The sequence below is a fragment of the Eutrema salsugineum genome, unplaced genomic scaffold (genome assembly GCF_000478725.1).
Source record: "Eutrema salsugineum unplaced genomic scaffold, Eutsalg1_0 scaffold_15, whole genome shotgun sequence".
NCBI lineage: Eukaryota > Viridiplantae > Streptophyta > Magnoliopsida > Brassicales > Brassicaceae > Eutrema > Eutrema salsugineum.
The window spans coordinates 2922113-2937937 of NW_006256867.1; the positions used below are offsets into that span (position 1 = coordinate 2922113).

Consider the following 15825-nt stretch of genomic DNA (forward strand, 5'->3'; position numbering starts at 1 on the left):
AATCCTACAAAAGATTAAATCTTGGTTCGCCATTGTTGTGCATTCGTTGGCATTGATGTGGACCATGTGGTCATGTTTGAGGAAATGACTCCATTGCTATGTGTTGCAAACTTGCAAGGAAGGAATCATCTAAATCGTGTCCTGTGATCTTTGCTTACTACTATCTTTCAGATCCAGCTTCTACTTTTTCCTGAATCTTAAGCACCGATTGTGCTTAGTTTCGTTAATGCTTGGCTCGTCGTCTAGTTGTTTTGATGGTGGATTGTTGAGAGCGAGTTTCTCCATGGCGTTTATGAACTTACGCAGGTGCTTTATGTACTCGGGATATGTCTCCAAGTTGCAATGCCCTCCTCCTTTAACCCACAATGGATCATACTTGTCCTTTGCAAGCTCCCACAATCGCTTCCCATGCGACATATTCACAATCTCATCTTTTGTTCCCTGCAGTTTCATAACCCAATGTTAATGATCTCTCTGCACTACCAGGAAAAGAAAATAAAGCTAATGTAAACCTTACATGTATGACAAGAACAGGGCATGTCACATGTCGGATCCTCTCAATGTTCTGCAGAAACCCACCAAACAAAGAGTTTTGAGAAACAAACCAAAATGTAATCAGAGAAAATCATCTTAGAGAAATGAGATCAAAGAGCTTTACTTTGTATATATCGAACCAGAATGTCATTTTGACAGGGTACAAGACTCTAAGGCCAGAGAGAATTGCGCTGTGAAGAACAATGCCTCTTAGCCTCTTCAATCGAGATGCTAAATACAACGTTGGTCCGCTTCCAACGGACTGGCCATAGAGGATCATCTCTTCTTTCTTGAGTCCGTACTCGGTCCTCAAACAATTGTACACAGCCTCGATATCGTGGTACGTATTGATCTCAGAGGGCTATTTCATTAAAGAACAATCAAATGTTAAATAAAAGAGGCAAATCAATAACAAAAGTTTGAATTTTTTGAATGAATATCTTTCTTACCTTGCCTGTTGAAGCTCCATAGCCTGAATAATCATAACTGTTTCATTGACATAAGAAGAGGTTTCAAGTTCAGGTTCAGGTTCGTTTCATCAACAAAAAAGAGAGAGTTTTTGGATATTTGTATATATAATTAAAACCTCATAATGTTTACACGGAGATGAGCTCGGAGCTCGATGAAGAGCTCGACCATTTGACCGAGATCAGCGGCATTGCCATGGGAATAGAGAAGAGTGAATCTTGCAAAAGGGTGTTTCCAGAACGTAGCGACGACTTTGTTGCCGGATTTGGTGGTAATCTGATGAACTTCCATGCTTTTTTCCGGCGTGACTCCGGTGAAGATAAGCTTTCCGGTCTCCTCGTCTTTGCTCACGCCGTACGTAGCCGGTGTTGGTGGGAAGAAAGCGAATTTCGCCGCCACGTTTGACGTCACATTACCCATTTAGTTAAACCAATTAATTGCTAAGAAGACAAAACAGAAAAGAAAAGGAAGAACAAAACTTTCTATGAGGAGAAGGAGAAAAGAAAAAACCCAAAACCCAAAATCTCTCCCTCCCTCTCTCTATCGATCTAAGAAAAGAAAAAAAAAAGTATAAAAGTTTGTTTTTGGTGGGTTTATGTTTAGGAGAGATGAGGAGAAAAAATGGTAGGTGATGGTGAAACTTAATCCGATTTTGGCGGGAGATACTGTGTGATGAACAAACCTTCTTCATGTTTGTGTTTTTTGTTTTCTTTCTGTTTTTCTCTGGTAATCAGTTTTACTATTTGAGATTATGATATTTTCTCATCGAAATGAAACACCTAATTACCTACAATGACGAAAATTAAAGCTACTTGTAATTCTAGTTCCTTAATGATTAGATGTCGTGATGACATTTGAATAGAATATATTTAGTTATTTACTCAACATGTAAGGAAAAAAGACAGAATAATAAATAAATAAATAATAAAAACCTATTCGGATTGTCTGTGTTCAACAATCAAAATTGCAAGCAGCTACAGATTTTACTTTTATAGCATATATCAACCTCTCTTTTTTAGCACATATCAACCTCTCCTTTTTAGTACACATCAACCTCTCTTTTTTAGCAAAACACTTGAAAGAAAGCCTCTTTTTTTTTTTTGGTTGTTGTTACCTCACAGGAACTTTCTTAGCTTGGTGTCCCACTCTGAGTTGTTTCCGGGGCTTCTTCCAAAATCTGTGAAGGCACTGGACTGTCACCACGCTCACTGGTCGAGCTACTGCTATTCTTCACTTCGCTTTCCATTGGCTTCAGAGAGACTGTATCCGCAGGAGCAATAAGTGAATGCTCTTCTGAATGTTTCGGCTTGTTCAGGGCTTGACAATGAGGACAGTAGTAAGTCATGTACGGGAAGTCCTCTTTCCGGGCAAGTCCTATGTGACGAGAGAGAGAAACATTGTTAAAACTATGTTATTAACGGAAAGTATATTAGAAGACAAAGAGAAAGATGAATAGCTCGCTCACCGTTATGCATATGGCAGTTCCCGCAGACGAGTGCATATGACTGAGTTGGGTCTTCTCCCACGAGGAGAGCCGCAATGCGTGAGATCCAGCTGCCATCATGAGCAGCATATCCCTGAGGGTTATAATGCTCAAAAGCCATCTGCTGGTTTTGCTCTGTGCCGGTGGTTCCTTCGCTTGTTCCAGAATGGTTAGACTCGTTATCAGAATAATGGGTTGGCGTGGTCCCAGCACTGTTGCGTTTTGCATTTGGTTGTCTTCGGTTCCTGAGCCCTTGCGAGTGTTTGGCTTCCATGTCATTGCTCTTCCCTGTGGAGGCGTCAAGTTGGGATTCATCTCCTACAAATACTTTCAAGCCTGAATCAGCACCCAACTTGGATGCCAGAATAGTTGCAGCGGCCGCCCTTGCAGCTGGGTCAGGGTCAAACCTCTGATGCAAAATAGCTCAAATTAAATAAAAGTTCAAGTTACAATATAGGAAGCTGCAGTACAGGAAAAAAAAAACCAACAGTAACAATCATCCATTGACATATACAGCATTTCATTATCTTTCAAGGTCCTGAACATATTGCAATAAGAAGTAATTCCTGAACTCATAAGTACAGGTCTCCAATTAACTCATTTTGGGACACACATCACACATGTGACACTTAAAGATTAGATTCCTAACCCCCCTTTTATCTTCTGATACAAAGCTCAAGTTAAAATAGTTCAGTACCGGAGAAAACCCACAGTAACAAGCATCCACTGAAATATATCAGCATTTCATTCTCATTCAAGGTTCTGAACATATTGCAATAGGAAGTAATTCCAGAACTCAAAAGTGCAGGTCTCCAATTAACTAAATTTGGGATACCTATCACACTATAAAATTCAACTGTAAAACTTTAAGTTTAGATTCCTAACCGCCCTTAAACCAAAACTACAATCAAATAATCTTTGACTAACACATAGAGCAACTATTTTGACCGTTAATAAAGTTAGTGCAGCTTGAAAACTAGCGTAAAAGAGCCTGTAAAATGGGATTCTAACAGGAATACCAGAAACCCAATAAAAATCTGAACTGCAGTTGTGTGAACTAGCCTTGCTCACACAAGAAAATCTCTTTAACCGACGACTTGTGTCTTAGCAAACTTACACGAATAATATCTAGTGTGGTGAAATAATTGGTCTTCTCTTTTAACTCATCCATCTTTCCCAACATTTCACGTTGAAGCTTTTCCAATGTACTTTGATCTCGGCGGTCACCTAAACCAAACCATTTTACACAGAAAGACAGGATTAAAACACCAAACCTAAGACAAGATCCCAACATTTCACATTAAGATGAGCATATAAAAGAAGGAAAACACAAGACTCACACATCCTCGTGAAGCTAACGAGTGAAGAGTATGCAAGAGAAGCAAGAGCAGGTAAAAGAAACATCGGCAAGATCCTGAAACTCCTCAGTTTCCAATCCAAATCCTCATCTCTGGTTGTCATGATCGCATAACCCACTGCAATTATCTGAAAGCAGAAAGAGGAACTGTTCATATCATATCATACAAGCTCTAAGGGAATCATTTTCAGTACACAAACTGAAAAAAAATCGACTTTATTCATCAACAAAAGCATAAGAAAACAAAAACTTAGTTCAGAACTGACCTCAAAGAAGATAGAGAAAGCGATGAGATTTCGAACGAGCTTTCTCCTTGTAATCGATCTGCGCTTCATCCTGGATCGAACAGTCGCTTCTTCCTTTGAGATGCCTGTAAGTCTCTTCTCGAAATCGTCTCCTTTAACCCTAAATATCCCATTCCAAATACGCGAGAACAAACCCTTAGGCTTCTTCTTCTTCTCGCCGCCGTCGCCACCGCCGGCAGAGGCCGAGACCGAGGGTACAACGGCGGAATCATTCTTCTCGCCGTTCTCAACCACCGTTCCTTCATGGTCCTTCTTTTCAACCGCCATCGCCTATATCCTTCGCTGAAGCTTTTACACTTCCACTTACAAAATCAAACTACAGAAATGGGTTTCTCACACAAACCAAAATCCTTGCCTCGGGGATCGAAGAATCGACCACTTTAACGCGAATCCTTCTGATCTGGAATTGTCTGGAGAAAGGAGACTTCGAATATCGTGAAGAGGAGGAGGCTAGATACGATGCTTCGCTCTCTACGAAAGTTGTCTTCCCCTTGGAGGAAGCAAATTGGAAAAAATCTTATAATCTCAAAACTTCAGGGTCTTAGTGATAATTAATTGATTTGGGGTTTAATTGGATCGTGTATTTATTAATTAATTTCATGTTTTAGCTAAACTATAATAAAATTTCAAATTAATATATTGTTTCAGAGTTACATTAACTGAATTGGTACTATATTAAAAATGTTATAACAAAAATAATCATAGTGTTGTAACACATATCATATGGACTCTTATACCGGCCCATTAGGCCCATCAGGACATTGTATTTAACCTAGATTCCCTATATACTCTATATATACATTCCAGTGATTAATAAAGTTTCTAAGTTTTCACAACACGTTATCAGCACGATAAGACTCTCTGAGCGAAAAACCCTAATAAATCCGGCCACCACTAAAACCCTAAAAGCAAGTCGAAACTTAAAAGACGCATATCTTCCAAACCGTGAGGAACCAGAAGACGATCTACATATCAAATCGAAGCCCTCGACGAGACGAATCTACTGGTGAAAACCGTTTGTCGATCCAACGTCGGACGCGCCCTCACGCACACTTACAGTACACGACGATCAACCGAAAAAAAAAAAAACCAGATCCGAGTTTTTCCTTCTTCAACCAGCAGCTTCTCCAGTTTTGGTGATCAATCCTTGGAATTTGTAGCGGCTAACTGAGGTCTATTAGCTCCCAGTTTCATTAGCCTGTCAGAAATCCAAAGGTGGAAAAGGTATCTTCTAAAACTGAGAGCCATAGAACCTGTTGTTTAAACACTTCAAAACCCTATAATAAAAAAATAAAAAATAAAAAATAAAAAAAAAAATCGATCTCTAATTGATTGAAAGTGTTTGATACTCTGATGATTGATTGATAACTTGTTGATTGATTGTTTAAATTACAAGTTTATGCATGTTCAAAGGTTTTAAACTCGTTTTATAAAACCCTAATCTACAAAAACCTAACAACCGTTTTTGGCCATGTTTATGGCATAAACCTATTCGATTTTCTTCATGTTTAATAAGCTTGTTGCAGCTTATTTGATTGTTGATTCTCTTGCTTGAAACACTTGATTGAATAAACTAAGAAAATCAACCCTAAATCCTAAGCTTGATTCACGATTTTGTAATCTTCAAAATCGTAAGTCATAATGCTTAAACCCTAGTCCTTTTCACGTGATTTCTTTGTTGTCCTTGTGAAATTATTAAAACCATCGACCACAGATCCTATAGATCTCGAAATCACATCCAAAATATGTTTTCCAAACCGTTAAAACCCTAGATAAAACCCTAATCATATTCGGCTCCCCTAGGGTTCCTTCTAAACCGCCTAAAACCGGCTAAACCTGGTTCTCATTAACCGAAATTATATTCGGCTTTAACCGATTAAATCACAGCTATTAAACCGACATCATGTTCGGGGTAACTAAAACCATACCCTTTAAAATTTACTATTTCCGAGAAAGTTCCCTCTAATAGAAAGTTTCCTCATATAAAAACTTTCCTCATATAGAAATTTTCCCGACATAGAAACTTTCCTCATTTAGAAAATTACCCAAATTAGAAACTTTCCAAATTTAGAAACTTTCCTAAAATAGAAATATTCTCAAAATAGAAAGTTTCATCATCAGCATTCAAAATTTTCTCAAAACAATCCCTAACAAAATCAATCTCATGTTTCAGATGTCAAACATTCAGAAATGTGAATTCGAGGCCCTTCACGTCTCCAGGGATAACTACCTCGAGTGGGCCCTAGACATGCGCTTGTTCCTTGCATCGAAAGAACTCGATGCATGTATTACCGACGGTAACACCGCATCCCGTAAGGGACAGTCTCAGGCGATATGTCACATACGCCATCATCTGTCCCCGAGCCTTAAGCAGCAATATCTCACTCTTGAGAATCCACTTGAATTGTGGCAAGCGCTGAAAAAGCGATATGACCATCAGAAAATGGTCCAGTTGCCTCAGGCAGATTTCGACTGGAAGAACCTTCGGTTCCAGGACTACAAATCTGTAGATGATTACAACAACGAACTCTTTCGTATTGTTGCCATCCGGAAACTCTGTGGCGAGGATGTGACAGATAATGATCTCCTCGAGAAAACATTATCCACATTCAGCACAGAGAATGTTGTGCTCCAACAACAATACCGTGCAATGAAACACACATTGTACGAAGACTTGTTGTCCTGTCTTCTCCTCGCTGAGAAGAATAACCAGCTGCTTATGAGGAACAGCGCTATGAGGCCCCCGGGATCGGCTCTTGTCCCAGCTTCTCGTCAAGAGTCCTACCATGTTCAACCCGATAGATCCTCAGATCACCGCCGTGGATGTGGTAATGGACGTGGTAATGGCCGAGGACATGGACGTGGAAGACGTGGACGCGGACATGGTCGTGGCAACCGACCTAACCTCAGTTATGGTCCTGGTCGTGGTCGAGGCATCACCAAGCCGACCCGCCACACCAACCCCGATCACTCTACTTGTACCAGATGTGGGATGTTCAACCACCCAACAAAGCAATGTCGCACCCCCAAGATCCACTGCGATCTATACCAGAAGTACAGAAAAGCTCCTGCTGAAGCCAACATGACTCAGCCAGTCGATGCTGCTAACCTGGAAGGTGACGACCTCCTTGATGATGAGAACACCACAAACGAGCAGACCGACCCCATGGACTATGAAACAGCTGATCTCCTCGATTAATTCAATCATCTGAAACTCTGATACAATTTGATTTTGTTCTTTATTTTTTTCATTTTGGGATTTGTTTCATTTTTTTTCCATTTGCCTTTATTCTCAGACACTGCTTTACTTTATGATTTATCACATTTTCTGAATTCCTCAATACTGAATTCTATCTTCTATTCATAATGAAGCACACCAGCAAATGGAAACCATAGTCGTAGATAGTGGATCCAGCCACACTATCTTAAGAAACAAAAGTTACTTCATAAACCTAACCTATCAAACCGCAAATATTAGCACCATCGCGGGCCCCTCAAACCTTATCGAAGGATATGGCCATGCCTATGTGTTGCTATCAAATGGCACACAACTTGAAATACCAGATGCTCTATATTCTCCTAGTTCGAAGAGAAATCTTCTGAGCTTCAAGGATATAAGACAGAATGGTTTCCACATAGAAACCCAAGGTCAAGGGAACAAAGAATCCCTCCTAGTCACTAAAACCGTAGACGGCCATAAACAAATCCTCGAAACCATACCCGCGCTCTCTACTGGACTTTACCATGCTAAAGTCAGTATGATTGAAGTTAATACCACTCTCAAAGCCCGGTTTACTGATTATACTATTTGGCACGACCGGCTCGGTCATCCCGGTGCAAATATGATGCGTAAACTAATTCAAAACTCTCAAGGGCATACCCTCAAAGAAAACCGAGCTTATCCTCAACACCTCATGTGCACAGCTTGTTCTCAAGGCAAATTGATCACTCGGCCTTCACCAGTTAAATCTCTAAACAAACACTTCATTTCCTAGAAAGAATCCAGGGCGATATCTGTGGACCTATACATCCATCTTCCGGACCATTCCGGTACTTCATGGTCCTTATAGACGCATCGACCCGTTGGTCATATGTTTGTCTCTTGTCCTCTCGGAACCAAGCCTTCGCTAGGTTCTTGGCCCAAATCATAAAATTGCGGGCCCATTTCCCTGACTTCCCACTAAAGACTATCCGCCTTGACAATGCTGATGAATTTACCTCACAAGCGTTTAATGACTACTGTATGGCCATGGGGGTAACCGTGGAACATCCTGTAGCACATGTCCATACTCAAAATGGATTGACTGAATCATTCATTAAACGCATTCAATGGATAGCCCGACCATTACTCATGAGATCAAAGCTCCCGACCTCAGCATGGGGACATGCAGTATTACATGCTGCTGAACTCATACGCATCCGGCCATCTAGTGAACACAAATATTCCCCATCCCAACTACTCTCGGGTCATGAGCCAGACATCTCCCATCTCAAAACATTTGGGTGTTCAGTATATGTACCCATTGCTCCACCACATCGAACCAAAATGGGACCTCAAAGAAGGATGGGAATATATGTTGGTTTTGACTCTCCCACCATCATAAGATATCTCGAGCCAACCACTGGAGATCTCTTCAAGGCCAGATATGCGGATTGCCAATTCGATGAATCGGTATATCCCTCTTTAGGTGGTGAGACAAACAAGCTGGTCAAAGATCTTTCATGGAATCAAACATCATTAAATTGGCAAGATCCTCGGACTCTAGAATGTGATTCAGAGATCCAAAAGATTATTCATTATCAAAAGCTAGCTAATCAATTGCCAGATTCCTTTGCTGACCCGACCAAAGTAACCAAATCGTACATCCCAGCTTGTAATGCACCAGTACGAATAGCTGTCCCAACGGGACAGACCCAAATTGCTACAGAGTCTGCACCACGTCTCAAACGGGGCAGACCTCTCGGTTCCAAAGATAAGAATCCCCGGAAATCAAAGAAAGGTGCAATAACCGAAACCGGGATTCCTGCAATATCAGACATAGCCGCGGCTGAGACTCAATCTAATGAACCCTCAATGGAAGTTCGGGACGCCGAATCTCCAGGTTCAGAAGATAACAATGAGATCTCCATCAATTACAATATGTCCGGAATACAATGGAATCGAAAAGAAGTCGACTTAAATGCACTCTTTGCATACAAAGTAGCACTTGATGTTGCGCTCACGCAAGAGGATCTAGAACCCACGTCAATAACACAGTGTACACATCGAACAGATTGGCTAAAATGGAAAGAAGCCATAAACGTGGAGTTAAAGAGTCTCAAACTCAGAAACGTGTTCGGTCCGATCATCCGGACCCCATCACACATCAAGCCAGTGGGCCACAAATGGGTCTTTGTGCGCAAAAGGAACGAACTCGGTGAAGTCGTTCGATACAAAGCACGGCTTGTAGCACAAGGATTCTCACAGAGACCCGGAATCGATTATGAGGAGACTTATTCTCCAAAGGTGGATGCAACAACATTCCGATTCCTCATAAGTCTGGCCATAAGAGAAAATCTTGATCTGCGGTTAATGGATGTTGTAACCGCATATCTCTATGGGCCCCTGGACAACGAAATATATATGAGACTCCCAGATGGCATTGAACTAAAAGACAAAAATGCATCTTGAGATCAATACTGCATCAGGCTGAACAAATCCTTGTATGGACTGAAACAAAGTGGGCGTATGTGGTACAACCGCCTCAGCGATTACCTCATCAAAGAAGGCTACAAAAATGACCCCATCAGTCCATGCATCTTCATCAAGAAGTACTCAAACAAAGGATTTGTAATCATAGCAGTATACGTGGATGATCTAAACATCCTCGGAACATCTGGTGAGATCTCCCAAACAGTCGACTGCTTAAAAGCAGAATTCGAAATGAAAGACCTAGGCAAAACAAAGTACTGTTTGGGATTACAACTTGAGTACATCAAAGGAGGAATCCTTGTGCATCAATCGGCTTATATCGAAAAGGTACTCAAGCGATTTAATATGGACCAAGCTCACCCATTGACCAGCCCAATGGTAGTTAGAAGCTTAAGTGATGACCCTCTTGGTCCCAAAAAGGATGATGAAGAAATCCTTGGTCCTGAAAAGCCATACCTCAGTGCTGTAGGAGCGTTAATGTACCTGGCTAGTCACACTAGACCAGACATATGTTTCGCCGTGAACCTCCTCGCTCGATATAGTTCATCCCCAACTCAGAGGCACTGGAACGGTATAAAACATCTCCTAAGATACCTTCGAGGTACTCAAGACTTAGGACTCTTCTATACTAACCAAAATAAAGATGGGTTAGTCGGCTTCGCCGATGCAGGATATCTATCAGATCCGCATACTGCCAAGTCTCAAACTGGCTACGTTTTTACGCATGGAGGAACAGCCATCTCTTGGAGATCAATGAAGCAGATACTCACTGCCACTTCATCAAACCATGCTGAAATCCTAGCCATTCATGAGGCTAGTAGGGAATGCGTCTGGCTGCGCTCCATGACTCAGCACATCCGCAGAGATTGTGGTATGGACGAAGACACACAGCCCACGGTGATGTATGAAGACAACGCGGCATGCATAGCTCAGCTCAAGGAAGGATATATCAAAGGAGATCGGACGAAGCACATTCTACCGAAGTTCTTCTCAACCTCAGACTGGCAGAAGGACGGCACTCTCAGCGTTCAGCAGGTCCGATCCAGTGAGAATTCAGCTGACCTCTTCACCAAATCATTGCCTACTTCAACACACCGGAAGCTCGTCAAACAGATAGGAATGTATAGACTTAGAGATCTGCAGTGATGCTACAATCAGGGGGAGTAATGCGTGTTGTACTCTTTTTCCTTCACCATGGTTTTGTCTCACTGGGTTTTTCCTGGTAAGGTTTTAATGAGGCAACATTCCCCAGCGCATTATCGAGATCCCGATTGAGTAGCTGGCCCGGTTCACTCGTCCAAGGGGGAGTGTTGTAACACATATCATATATGAACTCTTATACCGGCCCATTAGGCCCATCAGGGCATTGTACTTAACATAGATTCCCTATATACTCTATATATACATTCCAGTGATTAATAAAGTTTCTAAGTTTTCACAACACATAGTAATATATTAAATAAAGATAGTATGTTTCAGTTGTCATAAAAATAAATTATCATTTTTTTCCAACTGTATTTTCATTATTTGTTATGCGATGAACCAAAAAAAAAAAGTTTATAAAAACTGAAAAATCAATACGTGTTTCGGTGTATCCATCCACTTCCTATATTGATTGATATAAAATATTAAAATGGTTTGGTATCATTCAATAGGTTTAGTTTAGTGTATTTTAGTTGTATACATCCACTTCCTTCCTAAGTTTTATCATAATTGCACGCGTATTCTCTAACCACAATTCCGGAAAAAATCAATATATATATTTTCTGTAAACCCGACAGATCAACACAAGACAACACAAACACGTCCTCAACAATCAAAGATATGGTACTACTACGTATGATGTATTATATACACCATTTTCTCTATATACCCACCAATGAGCAATGAAAAGCTAGATATTGTATGTACAACAAATTCTCTACTTACAAAACGAAAGAATTCTATAGGTCGATCCAGTATGAACTTCCATTGGTGTTATGAATCGGTGAGCCTGTAGGGAAAGTCGCCACCGACCATTCGTACCAAACCTGCTCACCAAATGTAGAATACAATACAACACGTAAGTGTGTGAAAATGTTCTTGAGTTTGACTCAGTTTTTACTGTGAAATTTCTCTATTTACCTTTGTGGAATCGTTAAATCTCCAGAAATGTGCTTCTATTGGAGTCTTAGAGTGAACTTCAACAGGCTTCACCAATGGGAAAAAGACTGGAAACCTGCAAAAGAAACCAAAACATGGAAAATCAGAGTCAAAAGTGGCTTATAAAGTTCGACTGCCACAAAGAGCAAAGAGTATATTTACCACCAGAACATGTTTGGTGTTGTTGTCGTAGGTTCAATGCTAATATGCACATCATCATAGAGGAAAGCTTCAAAATAGCCAGCAAATCCTAGTCACACAAGTCATTTGACCGAATCAGATTTGGTTTCCTATTAGCGCAGGAGAGATGTTGTTACCAAAACAACAACAAAAAATCATTACCATGAACCAAAGCAGAACCCATGTCTCTTGGTAGATCGAAATACAGCTTCCTGTAACCTTCGTTGTTGTGTTTTTTTGAGAAGTTTGGATGCGTAAATGTGAAGACCTATTAACAATATAAACAAAATTTTAGCAATAGGAGTAGTGTTTTGGATTCGTTTTCTCATGAAAACACTTTTAGCTAACACATGGGGGAACAACAACCAAAAAAAAAAAGACTTACAGGTTGAGAAGGAGCAAGTCTAGCTACACTGTGCATCTTAACAGAATAAGCAGTTTCGAAGTAGGAATGCTTGTTATGAGACTTAATCTGCAGATAGATAACAAAACGTAAGTTGATATAGATTTTATAGCTGCGTAATTGAAGCAGATATCAGAAGAAAACCCACGTCACTGTAAAGTTTTGAAGTTGTAACTGGCTGTATGAAACTTGTATACCTGAAAAGAAACAGAAGAATATCTATAATGTAATCATCTCTGACATATTTGAATAGGAATAGAGATACTTCTTATTATGATTTAACTGAGTGTAGACATACGAGAATGGTATGGAAATCCCGTCTGGCTTCAGAAACCTTTGGGCTCCATCAAGGCACTCAGGAGAGAGGTCATTGTCGCCAAAAGAACCCAGCAACTCACTAACCTGCAGAGAGAGAGAGGCGTCAAATGAGAATGATTCGAAAACTGTTGAAACTAACCTCCAAAACCTGAAATTACTGACCAATATATCAGCTCTCTCAGGAGCATTCCAGAAACGCACGTCACAAGATATTACGGTAACAGTGCCTTCCCATCCATTTGCTTTTACCAAATCCTATTAGAGAGAATAGCACCGCGATAAGAATGATTCAAAACTGTTGAAGCTTCAGAAATGAACTACAGTAGAATCAGCAACTATAAATTAACTCAATTTCTGACAACTCACATGGAGTGTTACGACAGCATTGGGATTCTTTTCCACGGCATAAACTTTCACCTTTCGATCAGTTTTTTCAGCTGCCTGGAAAAGGAAAGCAAAATGTATAAATGAGTTTCAAGGTCTCTTTATTGCGTTAGAACTCACCTCCAATGATGCTTTGACAAAGGGGTCCTCTTCCTGCTCCGACAACCATCAATACCTAAAATCCACAATGTCATATTATCAGAGTAGTTCATCGTGAAATGCAATCTTTGTGAGTGATAAACCTAAAACAGTAACAGGTGCTTACAGTAGTTAACTCAGACGCTTTCTCGTTAGGGACTCTGTCCTTTAAGGCTCTAGCAATTGCCCTTTTATACTAGAAAAACAGAGATTGGTAAAGGTTAGGATTAATATATAATGGTATGATATTAGATTGTTCACATTTATTAATCTTTCAACTATTTTCCTTCAGTTGATTACGGCACAGCAGAATATAAAAGGAAGAAATTTCGTTAAAGAGACATGATGATATTAAAGATGTTGTGGAATAAAAACTAGCAAAAGGTAACAACATACTTGGATGTATTTATAAGAGTCTTGCTCAAGCATCTCATAGGCCTCGGCATCTAGATTATCCTTCAGTGGCTGCATTTAAGAAACACAAGGAAAATGATATAAAAAAACAGAGGGAGACTAGACTAGTTACCAATACAAAGTCAAGTGAAACCATTTATGAAGAAGAGCTAACCTGCGATAGTGTGCACATACGATCTCTGTAGCGCAACTCTATGCGTTCTTGTTCAGAAAGTAGTTCCATACTGTAGAACAGATTACTAACATAGTCCCAATACGGCTTATAGGGGTGCGTATGCGTACCTGAGAGCCCAAATGAATAACAGTATCACTACGGGAAACAGTCACAAAGGATAAGAGCTGACCATCAGCGCCCACAAGGACTAGAGAAAATTTACCCTCAGTGATATTAACAGATTCCTTTTGAAGATCATGCAGAGTACTTCCGGAAATTATAATCTGTATAAGCAAGATTGTTGATTATTAATTTTAGGAAAAGTGAAATGAAAACCTGTTTCTGATAAATGTCAAAATTGTAGGGAAAACCAAAAGAGCAATTTTCTTCTATAAATGGTAAAGAATCTGAATGAGTCAAACCCTTGCTAACGGAACTAAATATTTTCTAACATCACATATAATATACCTGAACAGAATGATGAAAGAATCTTGTTATAAGCTCTTCTCCGTAACTTGTTAACAAGTAACCGCGAGCAGTTTGTACGAAACACTGGCAATGGAATAAGCATCATATTTATGTATCAGAGGGTTGATTTCTTCAATGCCTAATGATGCAGAAAAAAAAATTGCTACGTCTGCTATTACTTCAGTGCTTATAATGACTGCTTTCACTGACTCTCCAAGCCATCGCTCTAGTGAATTTTGAGATGGTAGTAGCATACTCCTAGAGAAAGGAAAAAAACTGTTATGACTACTAAAAGGAAAGAAAAGAACATTGAGACTGTTTTCTCTGGACTCACTCAACATCAAGAGCAACAGACAGGTTACTGTCATAGTCACAAAGACGACGAAACGCATTCCATAGCTCCCACGAATCTTTCTGCATATATATAGAATAGATAAGATTAAAGACATTTAATTGTCTTTGTGGATATAAAAGGCAAATAAACAGTAATCTTACTGGATATTCTGAATTAGAATCCGTCGGGGTACCATGAGACTTCCTCAGCGGGATCCGAACCCATAACTTCATTGCAGAATGAGATTGAATCAAGAACAAAGAAGACAAAAGAGTAAAGTATTAGTCCTTGTAAAGAACAAAAGAGAAGAAAGAGCACCTCCATTTCATTCTTCCGTTTCAAGATCTGGTTCACACATCTAGCGTAATTGGCGCATGAAGTCCCTTTAGGAGTAGGAAGAAGACATGCCTGCAACATATCACCGAAACATTAACACAAGCGATATGATTTAAACGCTTAAAATCCATCAAGAGTAGTCATTCATTAGAAGGTAAATATGAATCTACTCATAATTATTCTGTTGAGTATCTTACGAAGTGTTCACTCCATGACAACAGTATGCGATTTTCCTTTTTTCTCAATTTCCATTTTCCCCAATTTCCTTTTTCTGCCTATAGAAAACGTGTTTCAGGAGAAACATTACCCTATCTATATATATATTTGATCCAAAAAACTTGACCACAGAAACGAAAAAAAGGGAAGAAACCCTAAATAGTTTTACGCTTCATTCATAACTCTGTTTGATCGTTGGGTAGTAGCAGCTCGTTTGTTTTCGTGCCTCCAAGTTATGGCAACAGGAACAATTTATGGTCGTGATTTGTTGTGCTTGTCCTCATCCCCTGAGAAAGAGGTTCGCTCGGCAAAAATAAAAATTCGTTTTGCTGATATCATCGCCAAAGCTAAGTGCAGGAAAGAAATCGAAGAGAGTAGTAGCACTAAAAAGGCTGATGCGATGATGAAGATCGTAAAGAGAGAGAAGCAGGTTTTAAAGAGAAAAGAGAAAGCTAAAATCGAAGCTGTGATGAAGAGAAGATCCATGAGGTTGGAAGCT

General features: G+C 39.9%; 2 protein-coding genes and 1 pseudogene across 2 annotated transcripts; all 3 read right to left on the bottom strand.

The window, feature by feature from the left end:
- Positions 1-96: 96 nt before the first annotated feature.
- LOC18022098 (protein ABHD17B) lies at positions 97-1422 on the bottom strand. Its single transcript, XM_006404892.2, has 5 exons — positions 1121-1422; positions 984-1020; positions 659-895; positions 518-565; positions 97-441 (listed from the first exon to the last, which is right to left on the bottom strand). Exons 1-5 carry the CDS (start codon positions 1420-1422, stop codon positions 181-183), a joined length of 885 nt encoding a protein of 294 aa, XP_006404955.1. The 3' UTR covers positions 97-180.
- Positions 1423-1909: 487 nt separating this feature from the next.
- On the bottom strand, positions 1910-4646 carry LOC18022099 (uncharacterized protein At2g24330). The gene is made up of 5 exons (XM_006404893.2): positions 4109-4646; positions 3826-3970; positions 3603-3712; positions 2468-2894; positions 1910-2376 (listed from the first exon to the last, which is right to left on the bottom strand). The coding sequence occupies exons 1-5, from the start codon at positions 4412-4414 to the stop codon at positions 2132-2134; spliced, it is 1233 nt and encodes a 410-aa protein (XP_006404956.1). The 5' UTR covers positions 4415-4646; the 3' UTR covers positions 1910-2131.
- Positions 4647-11576: 6930 nt separating this feature from the next.
- Positions 11577-15234, bottom strand: LOC18022100 (annotated as a pseudogene).
- Between the last annotated feature and the right edge of the window lie 591 nt (positions 15235-15825).